The following is a 22,222-nucleotide window of genomic DNA, read 5'->3' as shown; positions in this document are numbered from 1 at the left end:
TTTATCTGTGCAAAATATAATATTCTCATAAAACTATAAAACAAGAAAAACGACGCAAATTGACAGTATGTTTTACTGCTTACATATTCTTATGTTTCTTACTACCCACAAACTACTGTTAGAAAGAAAGATAGAAAGAATAGTGTAAAAGTGGCTTACAAATAAATTCACATCAGGGAGAATTTTACATATATCATTTAATATTTAGACTTAGGGCAATAGCCTTTTATTACAGCACAATTTGCATAATTTATCAATACCGTTTGTGTACAACCACAAAAACCATGACAGCTGGATTTTTTTTAAATTAGTTTACATTAAGTGGAAAACCAGACGGATTATACAAGCATATCTTTGTACAGTCAGCATACACATTTAGATCTGATTAACTTTTCACAATCTTTTTCTCTTTTTGTAAATAGAATCTGGACACAAAAATAGTATGAACAAACCACCAACAAAACATGCAACATCCAAAGTGAAAACACCATACGTTTCCTGATTCTACTTGGAGTCAGTAAGGTCAACATCTGCTCTTTATTATACAGGGTTAAATCAGTGTCTGTTGTGCAGGTCAAGTCCAGTCTATCAGAGGCAAGCATGGGGAAAGCTTTTACCCTAGTGCATGTACAACATGTAACACACAGATCAAAACACAGTCGCTCTGCTTCTTTCCCTCACACATGCTCTTCACTGAACCAGAAAACTCATACAAGATCCTGTTTGTACAAAAAGAAAATTATTTGTTTTATTTACACGTCTTGTTTTTATTGTTTTGTATCATTTTTGCAGAGGTGAAAGAGTTAGTTTGGCGAAGTGAATTTGGAGCATTATTATTCAATGTAGGCTGCATTGGTTAAGATGAATTCATGTGACGAATTGTTATATGATGCTTTTTCCCCCCTCATCTAATTTTTAAACATAAAACAATTATAACACATTCTGGGAGATCAGAATATATAGTGAACGCTGAGCATTGTATATAAATCTGAGTGCAGTGAGATGAAGTAATGAGTGGATGATGAACCTCACCAGTTTGCTATGATATGATCCTGTAAAGAAGTACATCAGATGTATTTTCGGTTGCATAGAATAACATACACAGAACCTGCGGATTTTGGTAGTTTGGCACAGGTTAAAAGTTGACTTAACCCTTAACGCTGTATGTTTAAGTGAATATCCGTAAGTGCTTGAGCTGTAAAATGGCTGGGCTATGTGTTGTAAAGTTTGAACCCACACATCCCAAGTTTAAAGGCATAAAACCAACATAAACATCAAATACATAACACTAATGGCATTTGATTTCAGTGTCTGCATTGTGAAGTGGCCACACTTTTCTGAAAGAATGAGATGGTGCACTCAGCGTCTAAATGTGTCCTTTTAGACATGTAAACTGAAAAGAAAATAACAGTACGCCAAATGATCTGTTCAATTAAAAATGTACACATTTTGATGTCATCACCCTGATCCTCACTGTTATCACCTTTAAGCTGAACCTGCTTAGATCAAAGATCAGCCAATAACTTATAAGCAAGGCTTTTTCATCGAAACCTGAGTGTTTAGGAGTTTTTTTTAAATAAAACATAATATCAACATTGTATCAGCAATATGATGTGGACAGACACTACACAGACCCATTCAAACTCTAATCCTTGAGTATTTAAGAGAGACAGATGCGTATGAGTTTGTGTGGGGGATTGACAGTGTTTGACTTTTTCAAATGACGGGATGTTTTTTTTTTTTTTGACGAAAAAGCTACCAACCTACAATCTTAAAATGCTAGACACAAAGTGCAAATCATATAACAGTGCTGGATTGGACATTTTCAACTGTTGCTGCTGCATATCGGAGATATTTCATCTGTCACGTTCATCACATGAGATCACAAATCATAACAATCAGCCAACACATTCTATTCAATTTCCCATTCATTTCTGTGAGTCATATTAGACCGGCAGTTTTCTTAAACGTTTAAACTCTTTGTAATTATCTGCTTCTTAATTTCCTCGGGCTCTGAAACTGTATCACTGACTTTGATGAGTTTAGTATCACACAGCGAAAGATGTAAGTGTTATAATAACCATACAGACACAACGAGTCATCACAACACCCCAAAAAAATCATATTTCATTCATTTAAATCTGTCTATAATATACCATAAAATACTCTTCTAATCCATTGATAATATCCTTTAAATATCAATTCTGTCAACACATAATAACATCTGAGAGGGAATGCAAAATAACAATAAAGATCTAAAACTGAATTTGTCTCTATCATACAAAAATAATGTATATGATATCCGTCTCTATCTGTAAATAATGCACAAACGGGATAAATAAACTTTCACTCTATTATCTAACTTGTCTGTTGTGGCCCATTGTACACATATTATTATACATACGTTGGTATAAATATGTCGATAAGTTTGAGTGATTGTGAAAGTGCATGTACACATATACGTATGAACATTGTGTGACTCTCTGGCTCAATTTTTTTGAGCTTTTCCTAATGTAAAGATCTGCATCTTGTCAATAAGGGTCAGATCCTTTCTGTAAACACCATTATACACCTGTTTCTCCATGGCTTGGGTTAACACAATCACATGTGCCAGTGCAATCGGGAAGCTCTCTGTGTCGGCCCTCCAAATTCAGCTCAGTTTAGTCCCAAAGAGTGCGGCAGGGATGTGCGACTCCGCTGCCTGTTCTGTCCTCGCGCCTCATATGACCGCCATCTTTAGGAGTGGATCTGAGCTGTGCTGGCCAGCAGCTTGTGCCAGCTCACCACCCGTTTCCGGAGGTCTACCTTATCCAGCCACACGTAGGCTTCGCCGATTAGGGTCTTCTTTACGAACTTGCCTCCGTTTGAAACAAGAAAGAGCTGCAAGGGTTGGAATACATATAAATCACATGACTTCAAGTTTGGGTCACATTTTAACACCCTAGTGTCTTGATTTCTGGTGTACCTGAATGGAATGACCTGTGGGGTTCATGCAGAAGCGGAAGGTTTCGTTAAAAGACGGTTCGCGATCGTGACGACACACTCTGGTTTTCTTCTTAATGATTCTTTTCTGAGTGGCCACATTCACCACATAGAGCTTCACATACAGGTCTGTAAAACAAAACCAAAATCAAGTATTAAGCTTTCTTCTCTCAAGTCCTGTTTAAACAGCATTGATGTAAGAACATTTGAGAAGCTTACATCAATAATATAATGTGTATATCAACAATATATGTGACTTTTTTTTTGCTGTCCGGGGTAACATATAAATTAGACGCAAATTTTAATGAACGTGAGTGAGCATGTTTGCAGGCGTGTCTTGTTACCTGGGAGGTGGTCTGGAGACTTGAATTTGTAGGTTATGTTTCTGCACTGTAGGATCTCAAGCACCAGGTGCTCCCCCTCTGTCTTCATTTCCTTCTTCAGGGCGATCTTTATCTCCCCCATCACCTGAGTCTTACCTAAATGGGCAGACACAGACACGTCAATATCGCAATTCTTCTTCCTATCTGTTATCTCTATATCTCTTCCTCCCAAATTCTGTGTATCTCTGAGCATGAGGAGCATAGAGACAGTGATAAATAACACAGAACAGGAAACAGATGAATCCAGGAGGAACTATTATTCCACTTTTATTTAAGTCATAGATAAAAGTGTGATAATATATTCTATCGTTAAAAAGTTTGCATGCAGTAAGATTTAGTTTTAGAAGCACTTGGGAGTTTTATTCAGCAAGGATGCATTAAAAATGTATCAAAACTGATTTCTATTCATCAAATTATCCTGAAATAATATTTCACAATATTTCCATTTTTACTGTATGTTTGATCAAATAAATGCAGAATAGTAGAGCATAAGAGGCACCACAAACTTTTAAACTGTACTGTAGATAAAAGTATGATCTAATAAAATTATACAAAATCATAATATATACAAAATACTGTATTTTGAATTCAACTTCTTTAGTGCCACATACCCTGCTATTGACACAACCATGCACAAATGATCACAAAACCACACAACATCCCATGCAAACATTACCCTCTGTATCTCCATGAGCGGATTTTACAGCTTCTGTGCCGTTTGGAATCTTTCCACTAAATAATGAACAACATCAGATCAGAGAACACGTGGAGTGCCAAGAAAATGGAGGGATTTGAATAAATAATAAAAAAGCAATCTAGATGCTTACCAAATAAAACCATGGAACTGTAAGTTATTTCAAACTAAATATGGCTGATAAGCAAATATCATGGGAGTCATATGGAAAGCACTCACAATCTGGGAACCTGGAAGATAGCACTATCCACCGCATTGGTCCCGCCCTCTTCATCCAATAGGCTAAAGGCACTGCCACTCAGACCACTGTCCAATGAGGCTGCAGTAACAGGAGCATCACCAGATCTATGGCTGCGGGACACTGTTTTTGAAGTAGACTATGTTAGTTGTATGAGTTAACTACTACTACTAGTTTGCAACTGTTAACTATTAATTTTAGGGGTAGATATCCACATATCCACTCCCAGCACATGCGCACACACATACACGCAAATAGATACTGCTGGCAACATTTAAAGAAAGCGTGACAGCACTCCATTAAATGAAAGGAAATATCACAGACAGAGATATGCTAAGCAGACATCAGATGACAGAAGCAAAAGCACAGACACAACAAATTAAACTGTTCATTAGTAAAATGTGTGTTTGAGTTTTGTACATTGTTATTCCATTATGCTAATTCTGTTAGCATTACGCTAAGTTTATTTTAATTGTGGTTACTTATGATTAATAATATTTGAATAGATTTTTTTAATGTTGGTGCAGTGTTTGACTGAAAGTAATGGTGATGGTGTGACGTGGGATGCATGATTTCGGCACGTAATTCATGCACACAGTCTTTTCCAAACAGATTCAGCAACGGTAACGCTAACACCAGGCGTCTAATGACTCTCTCAGGAGGGCCAGGCTGTCAGTGCTTCCTCACAGAGTTTGATGAATTTGCTGTTTTTTCCCTGGTTTTGGGGAATCATGTTGCTGGACTTTTGAATAAGACTGAGACTCGCTGCATGAATTTCCTGTGAAGTGGAAGAGGGAGGATTCCAGTCGAAAGTGAGCATCACTAGGTCCTAATCACGCAAAAAACTGAGGACTTTGAAGGTCATAAAGCATGCATTTGCAGGACAAGTGTTACTACTCTACTGTGAATCAGCCAAATTAAGGCTTGGTCATAACCAACAACTTTTCGATAGGAAAAATCTGCCTAAATGCTTTTTTTCTATGTTCAGACCAATTTCAAATCATCTGTTAGTAGGTGGCGCTTACAGAAAAGCTTTTATATTAAAGGGATAGTTCAACCAAGAATTCTGTCATTAATTACTCACCCTAATGTCTTTCCAAGCCTGTAAGACCTTCGTTCATCTTCTGAACACAATGAAAGATTTTTTTGATGAAATCCGAGAGCTTCCTGACACTGCATAGACAGCAATACAACTACCAGGTTCAAGTCCCAGAAAGGTAGTAAGGATAATGTTAAAATAGTCCAGGTGACATTAGTGGTTCAACCATCATTTTATGAATCTACGAGAATACTTTTTGTGCACAAAGAAACTGTGCAAAACAGCTTTGTGCAAATTGACATTTTTGACACTCGCTTTCATGGTTACAAAACAAGATCAAATAGCATTTTTAAACAGACATTAACATTTTTTTATTTGGTATGATGTTCATAAACATCAGCAAATACAATACTACAGAGAAAGATTCTTCCTCTGCTATTCACTGTCACTCAACAAAATAGACTTTTGTAAGCGCCACCAAGTTGTTGTTTTATGTAACAGCAAAAACATGTGTCTCCAGACACATGACCAAAAGTGCAATTCTTATTGGTTAGCCAGTTTTCGTGGCAGTGCAATGGAAAAGAGATTATAACACTTATTCATTTGAAAAATTCATTCAAATTGACGGCATGCAAATATTTGTGTTTAATTAAATTAAATTATTATTTCCGCACTGGTATGAACAGGCCTTTTACATAATTTCCTGCTAATGAATGCTAATACTAACGATAAAATCTTGTTTCTTTAATTCAAATTTATTTGAACTTGTGTGCTGTAAAACTTCTAGTTATATAAATATGTAAAAGAATATTTAGTCCCGGGAGGAACAAATCACTTCAGGTTTCAAAACAAATTGTGAAGATGTGGCACCCAGGATCAAGTGATCATAACTGCAGACTTGCATCCTTGACTTCTGTAATGGTTTTGTGTAAAGGAATCCAGTTGCTCACTTTCATTTGGAAAGACCCTTTAAATAGCGTCCCCTTCCCACAGTGCCCTTTGTGGGCACAAAACACCCTTGGCAAAACAGCTAGCCCTCAGCTAGTTCCTATAGTTAGATGTGCGTTAGTAACTCAACATCCTCTCGCTCTCGCTCTCTTGCTGTCATCGGCAATCATACGAGACGTTCAACTCTCACCTCCGTCCGGCTGCGGCCTCTCTTCAGACATGGCTTTCCTGAGCGTCAGGTGACGGCCTTCAGGGATCTCATTGGCCGGCGACTCGGACGGGGCTCTCTGAATGGTGAGCACACCAACTACGCTGTGCCTGTGGTGCCTCGGGTCGAGGCGGCCATTTTGGGCTGGGGCCATATATCAGCCATGGGGTGGCGAGGCGAGAAGGAAGGAAGGTTTGGAGAGGGGAGAAGGGGGGCGAGATGGAGACTCAGAGTATGAACTCGTCACAATATGGACACCACCAGCTTTTACTATAGGTCATGGTCACATGCAGCCACAGTACGCTTACAGCGTCGACTGAGGTGCAGTGTAGGCCAGCGAGAGCTGCAGATAGAGTGGAGGCAGGTTGGGATGGTGCTTTAAGGAGCGGGCGGCCACATGCACGGCCATCTCGGTGGAGTGGGGAAGCTGTTGAAAAGCCGGCCTTCTGGGACAGAAAACAACTTAATGGGACAAATAAAAGAAAAGTTCAAAGAAAGGTTGTCAGGGCTGTTGTAAAGGGCTCAATTGGGCAAAACGTGGCGCTATGTGTTGTGTGCTAATCAGGTATGGTTGTTTCCTCTCTAACTTTAATAAAATGGTAACTTTCATGTTTTACCTAAAATAACCTCAGTGACAAGGTTTCAACATGTCCAAGTGGGGTAAAAGAACATGTCTGCCGACTAGGTGTCAATCCTCACAGTGATAGTAATCTTAGTTAGGATCCTGAGGAAGGCAGCAAAAACTAGTTCCGAAACTGTGTTTATTTTTTTAAAAGTTTTTAGGCTGGACACTATTTTATACATATGCTTATTGTGTGGTCCATGGGAATCAAACCCATGACACTGGCTAACACCATGCTAGCTGAGCTACAGGAACAGGAAGGTTAAAATCATTTAATCTCATATAATTACCAATAGATCATTTCAAAGTTTAGCCCTATCACTTCAAAATATGATATAGCTACTGATATACTTTTTGGCCAGTTTAGCTTTATTTAGTTTTCTGAGTTCTTAAATTGTTATAATTATCTAAAGTGTTAAAAAATGTTGGGAAAAAAATTATATTATTATTCTTGTGTCTTCGGTGAGAACACACAGGCGAATTGGAAGTGAAGTGACAGACTGTGACCAAAGGGGAACCAGAGGAAGTTAAACGGGAGAAACCAGAAAACAACTACAGGGAAGAGAGAAAAAAACAAAAGAGGGCAGTGAAAAAGAACAGAAGGAGGAACAGATGAGTGCGAAGGCAGCCATGCTGTGGAGGTTTTATTTGCGTCGTTTACTTGGTTGGAGACGGGGCTGCTGGCCGGCAGCTTCGGCCGGTGCCGCGGCATCGTCAAGGTGTGCCCGGGCCGTGCTACTTTTGCCATGAGCACGGGGGCCTCCGTGGGGGCGAGCTTGGCCCTCGGAGAGGGACGGCTTCGATGTGCTGGGACTACTGTGTGATTTCTCAATAGTAGGGACCTGCGTGTCTAAAACAACCAGAACCAAATTACCACTCTAATTTTGCCTACTTTAATCCTTCAAAAACATGTATTCTTATTCATATTTTACAATTATTACGTTGTTAGATTATTTGAAATTATCGAGTTTCCATCTGACACAACTGATGTGATACTTAAGCTCCAACTACTGTGCCCTAGTTAGCATCTAAGCAGGCTGCTTCCTGTCAGAGTGGCCCTGTCACACCCTGTGTGAGGTGGCTGGAGTGAAGCGCTGGTGAGCTCAGCGCCGTTGTGAACTGAACACACATATATGGAGAGCGAGAAGCCAAAGCTAGGAAACTCGAGAAGTACAGAATGGAGAGATCCAATGAAAGCAAGAACAATACAGAGAGAGGAAGAGAAGACAGAATGCATAGAAATGACAGCAATAGAAGGATGGAAAAGAGGAAGACATCACGACTGGAAATGTGGAAGGTGATGTGGCAGAAGTGCCATGCGACTTGCGGTCCTACCCTTGGCAGGGTCAGGGAAGATTCCGTGACTACGGCTCTTGATGACCGAGGATTTGGGCGAGTCCTCCTTGCCGTGACTGGAGGTCTTTGGAGAATGCTGGCTCCCGTGTCCCCCGGGGGGTTTGGGCGAGTGCTGGCGGCCCTGTCCCGAGTGAGAACGCCGGTGATGCTCGCCCTCGCTCTGCTCCTTCAGAGGCAGCCAGCGTGGGACGTTGTCCAGTTGGGCCGTGTTGGACAGGTCGATTAGTACCTACAAAGCCCCATACATGCTTAATTAATGCTTAATTAATCATTATTATTCAGTGACAGTAGTGTAATTGTGTTTATATATATGTATATATGTACGTATATATATGTATATATACACACACACACACTTGTGTATCATTTAGCACACATTGGACTTGGTGTTTAATCTTTCAAAGTGTGTTTACAGCTTGTAGCTTCTCACCTCTCCCAAGAAGTCATTGGCAGAGCTCTTGTCGTAGTCCCACACACTGACCTCCAGTGTCTTCTTTCTTAGCTAAACACACACCACACAAACACAGAGTATTCAATGCCAAGATGATTTACTTAGTGACTATTACCATACATTATTTTATCGTTGTCATTCTTAGTAACTTCAACTGAACTATTCCATGGTTAATCTCTAAATGAGGGGAAAGAAACATCTTATAAACAGTTTTCCAGTAAAACATATGTAAACACCTTTAAACAATTAACATTTACCTGTGAAGCTATATTTCAAAGCACACACTTCCATTCAAAAGGTCAGTATGATTTTTTTTAAGAATAAATGAATAATTTTATTAAAAAGTGACAGTAAAGACATTTATAACATCACAAAACATTCTATTTCAAATAAATGCTGTACTTTAAAACTTTCTATTAATCAAAGCAGTAATTGTTCATGATTTCCAAAAACGTATTAAGCAGCACAATTCTTTTCATCCTTTATAATAAGAAATGTTTTCTTAGTACCAATTCAGCATATTAGATTGATTTCTAAGGAATCATGTCACATTGAAGACTGGAGTCACGTCTGCTGAAAAGTCAGTTTTGCCATCACAGGAATAAGTTACATTTTAAAATATGTGAATATAGAAAACTTAATTTAACTTAACATAATTATTGTTTCAACTGTGTTTTTGATCAGCCTTTGTGAGCAAAGAGACTTTCTGAGACATTCTGAACCTCTTCTGAAGTAAAGTGATTTCGTTTGTTAGTACATTTAGATACTTTCCTGGAAAGCAAGACAAAAATATCTCTTTTCTGTTAATCCGGCAAACATCTCCAACATGATATGTAGCACTGGAGCATTAAATCCAGATGGTTTTCAGTACAAGCCTCACCTACCTACATTCTGTCTTTCTCTCTCAATTAAGAGCCGTTTGGTTCGCTTCAATAGTCCAGTAAAAACATATCAATCACATCTGTCAGCAGCAGTCTCAGTGAGCTTAACAGACTCAGGAAGCTCTTTAGTCTTAATTAGACTAAAGCACTTTTGGGAGACAACAGACTTTTCCCTGTTTGCACCAAAAGCCTAAGATTCTCTCTGAAGAGCTTTCAGATAATTGAAATCTCAAAACTGACACGAGATGTTTAAACTAAACAAAGCATATTCCATCAAAGTGAAATCTGATTTTTCTTTTGGTTTTCTAGACACCTGCATCCTAGACATGATTGTGAGCTGGTAGTTCACCTGTTCCAGATGGATATTTTTGTAGATGACAGTCTGGTTCCACTCTGGGTTCAGGCTCTTCTGAACATGTTTGGACCTTCTTTTGTTTTCAGCACTGCAATTAGATAACAAACCACAAGAGGTCATCATGAGTTCCAGGTAGAAATTAAGTTGGGCACAAACTTAACCATGAAACCCCTCACTGGTGGCAAATGGTTTGCACAATGGAGGACGTCTAGTATAGGCCCACTTGTGTTGCTGCAGTGACCATATACTACATTGAGAAATGATGATATAAAGAGCAAAACACTACATCATTAAGCCATTCATGTCCAAGCATGGCCAAGTCTTGTATAATGTGCTGGTACTGTAGGAAAGAATCACATACCTGGCATTCTGCACAACCATGACCTGACTGTGAAGATCCAACATGCAGCAAAAACAGACAACAATCAGTGATGAGTGGGAAACTGCAAAGGGAGGGGTGTGTGTCTGTGTGTGTGTGTTTGCAGTAGCCCATGCATTCATGCCCATATGGAGAAGAGAAATGGAGAGCTCCTGTTTCTGTAGGTTCAATCCAAGTATTGCATGATCAGATGAGAGCCAGAAATGATCCAACACACATACACACCAATCTACAAACATCAATCAGCGCTATCATTTTACACACAAACTGAACTGGCATTGATTTTCCTCTTTTGCTGAATCACTTACTGCACATATAAATGCATGGACACACACACACACACACACACACACACACACACAATCATATACAGCTAAAAACTAGGCCTTACACAATATGTATAATCCTCTCCAGGTCTTTCCCACAGACCTGGTGCTAATTACAGCTGGATAAGTGATTTTCTATTTCATTAACTCATGGAAATTGGCAGCTAGGATTGAATAACAACTCTTGGAGGTTTCATTTCCAGTGCCAAGGTTGAAACAAGTGGATTTATCTTTTTTAAGTCAAGAAAACAGATATTAAAATATATTTTCACACTCTCTGGATAGGTTGATTAAAAAGGAAGAGGCTGGACATGTAAAGTGATCAATCACAGTTGGTTGTTCACACTAAGACAGAAACCTTGAGACACAATTCAGTTCCAGTCAGTTGACTGTTATTCAAAGTACTCACCCTCTACCCGGCAGCAAGTAAACTTTAACGAACGGATCCGAGTAGCCATTGTTGTCCCGGGGTGCCAGATTTCGTGCTTGAAGAACATGGACAATGAGATTTCCCAGCTGTTTGTCGTAGTTTATTTGAAGCTGCAAAATTGAAGAAAAATGATTTTTCTACTTTCTACTGTTAAAAAGATGAATGAATATGGCATACATTCTGTTGATTAATAAACAGGGTTCTGACCAATGAATACACTTTACAGAATAGAGAATGCACTCATAATGAGCATTTTCCACCTGAAAAAATATTTTAGAGCTGAGCTTAACTATAAAAGTTTTTTTATGAGATCACACTTACATACATATATAATAAACAGATTAAAGGCTATGCATATTTGGTGTGGTGTCTGAGGGGAGGGCTCCCCAAATATATCGACTTCAATTTTAATATTCCCTGACAAGTTACTCTTATAGCCTTGTTAATGAGAGCCAAAACCATACCTGGATCTCTCCTGACACTGGATGGGACTGAGTTTTTGCAGCCTCAGAGGTCTAAGAAACAAAACATCAGCAGTAAGAAAATACACAATTATGCATTTCAATCTTTACACACAAAAAGGCATCAAATAATTGTACACGCATGGCATATGCGTACCTTGCTGTGACGCTTCTTGCTGACAGAGGGTGAACCAGGCTGGCCAGGACTGGGAACTGCACTGGAGCCAGTGGACGCTGAGGCTTTATCCAGTGCTGACGCAGAGGAGGATGGCACCTGCTGCTGGGACACTTTCTGCAGCTCGGCAGCCAGCTGCTTAGGGTCCACACCTGGTGACCGCGGAGGTCTGTCCCCTGTATAATCATAAATGCAAGTCAGAAGTTATTGGTAAAGTGTCATTGAGGTTAATGAGGAATAACCTAATTATCATTTGATTGTCTTCTCCACTGACTGGAAGTTCTCACCTTTGTTCTGGTCTTGAAGATCTAGGTGGGAGCTTTCAGAATCAGACAGCATATTTATGTCACTGGAAATAAATAATGGTAAAGAGACAAAAAGTTAATTCAAAGGGTTAGTTCACCACAAAATTATAATTCTGTCATTAATTACTCACCCTTGTGTCATTCCAAACCCATTAGCTCTCTGTTCACTAAAAATTCTCATCGAGTTACCATCTTCTACCATTTTGGGGAGTACCACGATGCATGCACTTGCTTTCTCCTGAACGTAATCATTGTCAGTTGTTTACATTCAATAGAAATCATGGTACTCCCCAAAATGATGTGGCAGTGAAGAATTGTTAAAGTCTTTTTTTTTTTTTTTTACGCACAAAATGTATTCTCATAGATTTTCAATAAAGTTGAGCCACTGATGTGACATGGACTGTTTTGTAAATGTTCTTACTACGTTTCTGTGTCTGGGAACATTTCAGTAGCATGCTGTCTATGCAGGGTCAGAAGGCTCTCAGATTTCATCAAAATTATCTTAATTTGTGTTTTGAAGATGAATGGAGGTCTTAGGGGTTTGGAACGACATGAGGGTGAGTGATTTATGACAAAATTTTCATTTTGGGTGAACTATCCCTTTAAGTAAAATTTCTCATTTTTAAATATCATGTTTTATTGAGAAATAAATAATACAGAGTAAAATTGGGTTAGGAACTGTGTTTAATTTTAACTTGGCATTTAAATGTGCACTAAATTTTCCAAACAAGTCCTAATCATTTCTTTAGTTGTACAACGTTTATAGTAGACAGATAGAAGGTAAAAGTACAAATGACCTAAAGTACATTTAAATAATAAGTATTTAATCAAATCTGACACTCACAGTCTGACACACATCTCCGCCTCTCCGACCTGGTGACCAACTAGTCCCTGCACCTCCTCGTACGTCTTACCAGTCAGAGAAATGCTGTTCCATTCCAGAACTTGCATTCCTGTGCAAACATACACACATGTAAAATCAGCCATCAGATACATTTTAGCCTTCACTATCTGAAAGATCAAACACGCTGTGAAAAGCACTGCAACAACAGACATGATGTCTTTCAATTAAACAAACCGTGCTGTAGAAACCCTGTGAGAAAGCAGAGGGAAACACGTGCAGCAGAGTTCACTCCAAGTCACAGCAAACTAAAACCACTCTGTTTGTGCACTTACACAGATGAAAACGTGTCTTCAGGTAGGCCAGGTAGGCCCGCTTTGGACGTTTCAAAGCTCCCATGTTACGGTGGATGCTTGGGCTCCCTGGAGGTGAATGTGTACTTGTGTCATGTACTGTATATGTACACACTCACATATTTTATAGTTTAATGTGAGAGACTGAACAGCCAGCTCACATTACTCCACTGCTTAACACCAACTTGATAATATACATGAGTCACATGGCTGTTGTAACCATGCCGACTGCATGCATAATCACACCTAAAGCAAGTAGAAACATTTGACATTTTACCCTTTAGAAGCTTCAACTGCTGCTGGGACATTATGTGGGAGAGAGACAATATTATATGAGAAGAGACGAGACAAGAAGAGGATGCTAGAAGAGACTGAATAAGATGAGATGAGAAAAGAGTAGATACGAGAAAGAAGAGAAAATCCAGGATGAGAGGAGAAGAGACAAGATTAGAAAAAGGGAAATAGGATGAGATAAGGCAAAGTGAAATGAGAGAGTAGATACATAAAGAAACAAAATCAGAAGGTAAGAGACAAGAAAAGATGAGAAAAGAGAACAGAAAAGACAAGAGGAGGTGAGAGATGTTGATACTACAAGAGACTAAGCAAGATGATATGAGACAAAAGTAAATATGAGAAGAGAAAAGCTCAAAAGAGAAGGGAAGGAACAAGATGAGATGAGAAAAGGTGAGACAAGACAAGAAAAGGGTAAAGAAGGGACTAGATAAGATTCAAAGAAACAAGATCACAAGAGAAGAGTCGATACAAGATGAAAAGAAATGAGAAAAAAACAGGAAAATGAGAAGCAAACTGACTATAAGAGTAGAGATGAGAACAAGATGAGAAGAGTTGAGAGTAGACATGAGAAGATACGTAAAGAGTAGGCAAAAGATGATGTGAAGAGAAAAGATGAGACTATATGAGATGCATTGAGACAAGATGGAAATAGAAGAGACAGCAAGTGACAAAACAAACAAGATAAATGAGACATGGAGAGAAGATATGAGGAGAGAAGAGACAAGATGATATTAGAAGAGACAATGTGAGATTCGAAGAGATGAGACAGTAGAGAATACATGAGGATAGAAAGGAACAGAACGGAACAGAAAATGAGGAGTAGAGGAGAGGACAAAGCTAAGGAATCAGATGTCTAAATGCAAAGTGATATTTGATGAAGAGTGTGAGAGGAGGAGCAGGAAGACAGATGTGAAGTGTCAGTCCCAGTCAAAGCTCAGAATGTTCTCTCACAAAGCCCAGCGGTTGTATATAGCCTCATAAATAAGTCTGCACACAGACAGATCCAATCCCTCCGGCTTCTATTTTCCCTTGCCACCTATCTCGGCCCCTCGTAAATTATGTCCAGGAGAAAGCAGCACAAAAGCCGGAGCCCAAGCAGACCTAATTTACAACACTCTATGCTCAACCTCACCCCTGGAGAAAGAGAGAGCATTAACTTCTCCATCACATCTGAGATCAATAGAGCTTGTAAAATTCAGCTTCATCAAAATGGCTGAAATAGTCAATCAAGACAGTCATGAAATCCAAATTTCACTCTGGGTTTTATTCCAAAAGTCTGTTATGATTCTTCCAAGTCAACGAGAAACTCTAGCCGTCAGCCATCTTTGGTCGAATCTGTCACAATGAGGTCAATTCTGATTTTGTAAAGTGCACATTTACATAACGGCATTGTGAAAGAACACCATGCCAAAGCAGTAAAACCTCAAACTCTTTTCAGCAGAACTCTCCAGAGACATTTCAGTCAAAGTTTTGATATAAATTTAACACTCAACTTTCATTTGATCTGCGCAACACCTACGCTGCCAGTGTACACCGCAGAGGAAACACAGTCATGAACCTGAAACTTCAACATCATTTTCTGCTGCTCTATCTTTATCTCTCACATCAAGAGTGAGTCACTCCTGGAGCCTGGAGGTGAAGAATCATGCAGATTAGCATCATTTGTTTTTCCTGTCTCCTACTTTGAAATATCACGTCACATTCTGCCCCTTAATGTCAACAGATGCGCTCCGCTCCCTGCTTTAAGAGACAGTGAACATCTATACAAACCAAAACAGTGAACTCACACAGTGACTGGTTTAAAAGAGTAACCACCCTTCACTGAGGCGCCTACCTTCCACAATCTTTCCCATCTGTTCCGCAGCTCCTCCAGGTAAAACTTTGGCAACATACGCACCAATGTCTCCATTGCTGCCTGGGACCTCTTTTCCTCCAACCACACGGATGCCCAGTCCGTTTCCTGTGAGAAAATAGTAACGGATACATAAAAAGGTGGTTCAAAACCTGCACCAGATAGTAACAAGCCTAGAAGACTGTTTTTTGTGCAATGGAAAGGTTCCATGGATGTTAAACTATCTTCATGAAACCACTGATGCAATACAGAACCTTGTGACAACAGTTAAACTAATCTATAAATGCCAATAACTTTACATTTTACACAGCTGTTGGGTAAAAAAGGGCTATAAAACTATAATTCAGACAACATCGATACATTCAGACAAGAATCAACTGAATCTAGAATTTAAGAGAAAGGTTTAATTATGCTGGCCAAGACCTATAGTATATTTCTATAAATGTCAGGAAGTAAGCTGCCAAATCTATAATAGGCTTTTTAAAGGGGCACAAGTGTGTTCAATAAACTATATATTATCCCTGGGCAATAACGAGGAAATGCTCAAGCTTTTTTGTACACCTTGTCAAGATGTTTAGGTGTCTATACAGAAACTGTTCTATGATATTCTGTCATTTAGAATCATACACAGGTCCTTCCATTACATTAATTATGGTGCAACAAATCCACCAGTCACAGCACAGGACATTCACTATAGCCTTTTTCATTGCCTTTTTTTAGGCACTTGTTTGTTCATCAGTTTCTAATTACGGGGATAATCCAATTTGCGCATTACACACCATTTTGAGCTTTGATGACTGACGGAAATGGAAGGATGCCAATCTGCCACATTGCTGTGTAATGTCTGCCCCGTTCTAATGCTTAAAGGAACATTTACACAGGAGATGAAGGGGAATCAACCACACCTACAGTACGTGACATAACAAAGCATGAAGAGGGGATAGAACACTGATGCGGTTTCGGGTATGTTGACATTTGGCATGCAATAATGTGACAAAATGGAGTGCCACAAGAGGACGCTAAAGGGAAATTGGAGAAGAGCTAATGTGTTGTTTAGTAGGAGGCATAAAATAAAACTGTGCCAATGCAATCTCAGCATGGTGAAACTAATGTTTGCATAGATATAAGCCTCAGGCATCTCTCCTGATGATGGCCTGGTAGGCAAACAGATCCTATTTTATCAGGGGCAGCTGCCCTAAACGTCTGTCTACATTGTTGGAGCATGTCAGGAAGCCAATCCGCACAGCACTGAGTATTTGACAGGTTGCACTTACCTGATACACTACGATCTTTGGGATCCCTCTGTAGTTTTATTCTGGCATGAGGAAACGGGTAGTGAGCTGACTTTCCCTAAAGAGACATCAAATAAGCAGAATCAGACACATATCATGCAATAATATGTTTTTTTTCTGATGACCATGTCTCTATATATGTCAGTTTTTTAGGTTTCTTGCACTGTATATTTACTGTTTCTCGCTAATTGGACTGAAATGGTAATGCAGAACTAAAGGTATCACCTGTCTTCTATCTCCTTGTCCGTTCTCTGTGCGCCCATCTCGTGGTTTATCAAACCAGTCAGTTTCCTCCCGTCGCAGGTGGTACGCTTCAGAAAAACAGATGGAAATTAAAACGTTAAAAGTCTTGCTTGCCGGTCTGTTAAAACAAACAAGGCCCTCTGGTAACATCAGGTACTAGAGACAGCTAAGGTACATATGCAGTCTCAAATTCAAACAATATAGAGCCATCTGGGACAGAAAAGAAAATGGTTATATAAAGTAGAGCAGTTATTTTTGCATGCAAACCTAAAACTAAAACAAACCCTGAGGATACAAGTCTTCAGATTGTTTTTTTTTTCTCTCTATATTTAATTCTACACTGGAATTCTTTAGAAGAAGATTTAGAGGAAGTCTGTTTACTACTGTACCTTCCCCTAAAAATCTCAGGTTTTCAGAAATAAGACAGGGGTTAATGACAGACAGAGGTAGGGAATATTTTTGTTGTAGATTTTTACATTCAAAAGCAATTTTAGATGCCAAGATTTTGTCATGGACATGTGAATAATTGACCTCAGGTCATCAACATTTAACAGAAGACAATTTTAGTGTTTAAAGACCTGACATTTTTATGTAAAATGATATGACAGATGTAGATCCTATTACATGGGGAAACACTCACTAACATGGAGCACTATTATTGTGTATAGCTTCATAAGTGTGACTCATTTGGTAAGGAAGTCATTATGTTCAATAGATTTGATAGGAAAAATGATTACTAGTATTATGTGAATGATTTTTCTATAAACCATATTTGTGAAAGTGCAGCATCTTAAACTGAGAAAATGAGTGTTCTTTTTTTTAGAGAGAAAGGAGTGTGGAATTCCAATTTAATCACAGATGCAAAAGCTGCATTCAATAACACAACGTTGCATTAGTGGGCAAATTCGTCATACTTCCTGCAACATGTTGTTATGGAAATGAATTTTGCGGTCAATTTGGTTGCCTAACAGCTCATGGGTGATTGGCATGTGGGTGGTCATGGTAGCAGGGCTGTGGGGGAGACGGGAGACGTGCAGGAGTCTAAGGTGGTTATACTCTACCGTTTGTGACATTCTCATGTGAGTTTCCTGGATCGTCTCTGCTCAAACCCACCAGGGATTCACTTAGTGCTGCAACCAAGGCAAATGCATTTACTTCCAGATGACACATATGATGACAACACATCATATGCTGTTAAATGTATGGAGTCAGTTACTTTACAGATAAATGAAAAAAAAAAGAATGTTAAAATTGGTGAGTATTTTGGGTTTGAGCTTCATGTTCTGTGGTTGTGTGATTCTTTAACTGTATATTGTGTAGCAATTAAAATATTCATGTTGTTTTTATATTGTTCAGTGAAGTTCATGTAATTTCATGCATTTCACAGATCATGGGGGGGGGGGGGCATGCAATCCAATTCAATTTCCATTTCATCAATCTTAAAATTATACTTTAAATGGTTTCATAAATCATAAGACAAACATTAATACACAGCTGAGAAAAAAGCATAGCCCTTTCTATTTGAAGGCATTTATTAGTTCCCATGTGAAAAAGAAGGCAGATGAACAAGCAAGAAATTGAAAGAGTTTATAAATGAAAAAAGACAGGATGAGACATGCACATCACATGTACTATTTATTAAAGGAACATCAAACATGCAAACACAAACTGGCATGGTATTATTTAATCTGTTTCATGTTAGCAACATGCATGAAGAGTATTATCGATCACTGAGAGAAATAAGTTTGTATTGATTATGACATTTTGTATATACTGTATGCTATTACGTTTTCTGAATTAAAGTAAACTGAAACCTATTTTAATAAATTTAACAAAATCTTATTACTACAGTCTGTTGTGGCTGAGGTTTTACATAAAATTCAACATAATTAAACTAAATGAAGAGATAATCTGTTTAGTTATACTATTTTTGCAATAAGGCACTTAGATAATAGATAACTACATAACCAAAATATAACTAAACAGATGATTAATCAAGAACATGTAGCTCTAGTTTACAAGAATCTTAACTAAAAACTTTATATAAAGCTATAAAGCTATTTTTATGCTAATGAAAAGAGATGTACAACTTCAGTGTAAGTGTAACTTTGTAACTTTTTATCCTATTCATAGAGTACATATCCACATTAAATAAAAATACAAAAACTGGAAGCATGCACTATAAGAGTTCACACAGAAACAAAAAAATCAGTCTATGAAGAAATCACATGCAAAAATATTTAACCACAACTGTAACTGTGCCACAGAAATGTTAATATAGAAAGAAAACTGGGACAGTGTGATTATTTTCATTATTTAAGCACAAGAAAAGAAAGCTCAAACAAGACAGAAAAGCAGTTATCAGCAGGGAAATTATGCCTTCATATAGACAGGAATGAGCACTTACAAGATGAAACATAGATAAATAAAAATCTGGAACTGTGTCACTCCAAGTTAACAGTCTGTGGACAAACAAATTACCTTCACTATCAGACATGGTGCCCTGCAGATCATCCATTAGTACATAGCTATGCCCTCTTAAAGGATCTTCTCTGAGATGTTGCTGTTGTGGGTCTTGGAGTGACAAACATGACCCAAACTGATCACGGGAGTCGGCAGATATGGGTGGGAGTGGACCCGCTGATGCCCGTGCCATACCCATTGGCTGACCCACTGGACTCAGTGGGCTCTCTTCTTCTGAGTTCTGTGCCACAATAGGAATACGTCCACGCCCACTTTGAACAAGGGCCAGGCTTGTAGGTTTTGACCTGCCTGATGGAGCCTGGAAAGCTGATGTGTCTGAGGAGGGGTCACCTTCTGCTTTGAGCCTCAGAGATGAACTTGAGGTATCCCTTTTAAGTGACAGGTCAAGGCCATACACAGAGGAGGGTCTAGAGGAAGGCCGTGACCTACTTCCACTAGGGTAAGCAGAGTCTTCTCCCAAAGAGGACCTCATGCCTGGGCTCAGATTAAGGCTTTGGCCCAGATTGAGTGAACCTGCCAAATTGGCCCCAAGAGTGGAGCCAAGATATTTCTGCTGTTCAGCAATGTTCTTGCGTAGCCCAAAGGTGATTTCATCCTGAAGAAGTCTGCTTGTTCTGGGAGAAGCACTACTGGACCCCAAGTAGCTACTATAATCTGTTTCAAGAGCCCTGCTATCCTGGATAGAGGAGTACTTGCCTATGTTACTGGTGGTTTTGTGTTTCTGGTAGAGCACAGATGTAGGAAGTTGCTTGGCAGCCTGTTTCTCTAAGGTCAGTCTACTGATGCTGTACTTTTCAGTTTTGGGGTACGCCCTGTAGCTTCCACTAGACACTCCAGTGCTGGGGGTGTAGTGATGTGAGAGTCCAGCAAGCTGCTCTAAGCTTTCAGTGCCCCCTGTGCTTCTCCGAAACTCCTGTTTCAGTTGTTGTTTTAAAAGCTTTAGTTCAAATGGCTCTTCCATGGGGTCCTCTTCATCTTGAGCCTTACCATAAGAGTGAAGTCTGGAGGAGCTTCCCAGATAGTCTGTACCAACATCTGCAGCAGTGTGTCTCAGAAGGCGCTCTGCTTTGGCTAGCTCCCTCTCAGCAATGCCATAGCTGGCAGACGAAAGGCTACCAGTGCTTTTTGCAAGTTCTGCTGCATCTTCTAAAAGCATATAGCTCCTTGGTGTTTGATGTTGATCTAAGTCTGCATAGAAGGAGTCAGCAGATACATTTGACATAGGACTAACTGCCAAGCTGCCAGCACGCTCTTCTAGGCTATGCAAGTCAAGGTGGTTACCATATTTTCCTCCCAAGTAAGATGACGTGTCATAGCTGGTGGAAATTTTGGTAGAATCTAATTCCGAGAGGAGAGCAGCTTGTTGTCTGGCTTTCTGCTGGAGCAAAAGCATTTGGTGGTAGCTCTGTTGCTGTGATGCAGTCAGAGAAGGAACAGAAGAGTAGATGGATTGGGATTGGTATGATGACTGAGGCTGGTACAGGGACTGCTGATACTGTGTGTACTGGTACTGTGAATATTTTCCATACTGGTCATGCTTGGTCTGTGGAGGAACAAATTCATCAAGTTCTGACTGTGGTGCAGTACGTGGTCTCTCAAGCCCATGTCCACTGACCTCCTCTCCAACTCTTGTTTCACGAATGTTACTCACCTCACTGTCAGACATGTAGTCACGGTCCTCTGCAACACTCTGAAGATAGGCCCTTTCCCTCTTTTCCCTTTCTTTAAGCAATGCATCCTTTCGCCGGTTAATGCCCATCTCCAGGTATCGCAGCTTGGCATCAATCTCCTTTTCTTCCTCATCCAGTTCAGCTTGCTTTTTACGCAGTTTGGAGGACTCTCTCTCAACCAGGTCTAGTTCACGGTCAATGTCCTGCAGGATTTTTGCTCGTGCCATGTTAGTGCTTCGGCAGAGACGGCGACGAGCTGAGCCAGTGCTGTAGGCTGTCTGACCAGCATTAACAGCTTCTTCCTCTGAAGGGGGGTTAGGAAGGGTCCTCTTAACCTTCTTTTGGGTGCCAGATGGAGTTCCACTTGGAGATCCCTTTCCCTTTGGTTGACAAATAAAAAGAGAATAATCAGTGTTAAATGACAATACAGTTTTTCTTTAAGTTTAAACTTATTTTCAAGCTTAATAACAGTTCATAGGAATTACCATTTAAAGTTGTTTTCATAAAAAAAAAAAACTTTAAAAACAAACAACCACCACCTAAGCTTTCAAGTCTGAATGAGAATAAAGTATAATGGTAAAAAGAAAAAAAAAATCTCTAGAGGATTTTGTTTTCTCATGTCAGACATGCCTTGAGGACAGGTAAACAAACACATACTCTATATCTGCTGTTCTGCTGCACTGCCTTTAAAGGCGCATGCACTGAAAATATTAAAAAAAGGACATCTAACATGTCAATGGCTACCAGGCCTAAGGCAACATTTGAAAAACAAAAAAGATAAACTCAATGTAAGCTGAACAACAGCATGAAGATATTACACAAAAACAATTTGATTAATCTGCCACAAGGCATTATACATTTGAAATAATATATTAACAAACAATTATGTAAAAAGCTATTACATAAGGCATGACATTTCAGTATATTTTCCAAGTTGAGTCTTCTCACAAAACTTAAACA

General features: G+C 39.3%; 1 protein-coding gene across 11 annotated transcripts in view; it reads right to left on the bottom strand.

The window, feature by feature from the left end:
* Positions 1-179: 179 nt before the first annotated feature.
* pcloa (piccolo presynaptic cytomatrix protein a) overlaps positions 180-22,222 on the bottom strand; it is a 44,919-nt gene continuing 22,876 nt past the window's right edge. For 2 of the 11 annotated variants that reach the window (XM_026239998.1, XM_026240065.1), the window contains exons 7-27: positions 19,590-21,642; positions 18,170-18,238; positions 17,091-17,176; positions 16,848-16,923; positions 15,556-15,681; positions 13,078-13,186; positions 12,216-12,277; positions 11,911-12,104; positions 11,757-11,807; positions 11,272-11,402; positions 10,519-10,545; positions 10,152-10,245; positions 8,901-8,972; positions 8,450-8,699; positions 7,776-7,964; positions 6,475-6,636; positions 4,279-4,420; positions 4,042-4,097; positions 3,327-3,461; positions 2,966-3,111; positions 180-2,880 (exon numbers count right to left, since the gene is read on the bottom strand). In XM_026239998.1, the coding sequence (XP_026095783.1) occupies positions 2,737-2,880; positions 2,966-3,111; positions 3,327-3,461; positions 4,042-4,097; positions 4,279-4,420; positions 6,475-6,636; positions 7,776-7,964; positions 8,450-8,699; positions 8,901-8,972; positions 10,152-10,245; positions 10,519-10,545; positions 11,272-11,402; positions 11,757-11,807; positions 11,911-12,104; positions 12,216-12,277; positions 13,078-13,186; positions 15,556-15,681; positions 16,848-16,923; positions 17,091-17,176; positions 18,170-18,238; positions 19,590-21,642 (4,374 nt within the window). In that variant the 3' untranslated portion in view covers positions 180-2,736. The remainder of the gene's footprint in view (positions 2,881-2,965; positions 3,112-3,326; positions 3,462-4,041; positions 4,098-4,278; positions 4,421-6,474; positions 6,637-7,775; positions 7,965-8,449; positions 8,700-8,900; positions 8,973-10,151; positions 10,246-10,518; positions 10,546-11,271; positions 11,403-11,756; positions 11,808-11,910; positions 12,105-12,215; positions 12,278-13,077; positions 13,187-15,555; positions 15,682-16,847; positions 16,924-17,090; positions 17,177-18,169; positions 18,239-19,589; positions 21,643-22,222) is intronic. The other 9 variants (XM_026240030.1, XM_026240014.1, XM_026240021.1 and 6 more) reach the window with 9 other exon arrangements.

This window comes from Carassius auratus, chromosome 4 (genome assembly GCF_003368295.1).
Source record: "Carassius auratus strain Wakin chromosome 4, ASM336829v1, whole genome shotgun sequence".
In the NCBI taxonomy this organism is placed as follows: domain Eukaryota; kingdom Metazoa; phylum Chordata; class Actinopteri; order Cypriniformes; family Cyprinidae; genus Carassius; species Carassius auratus.
The sequence above is the reverse complement of the archived record's forward strand: the minus strand, read 5'-3'. Positions and strand labels throughout refer to the sequence as shown.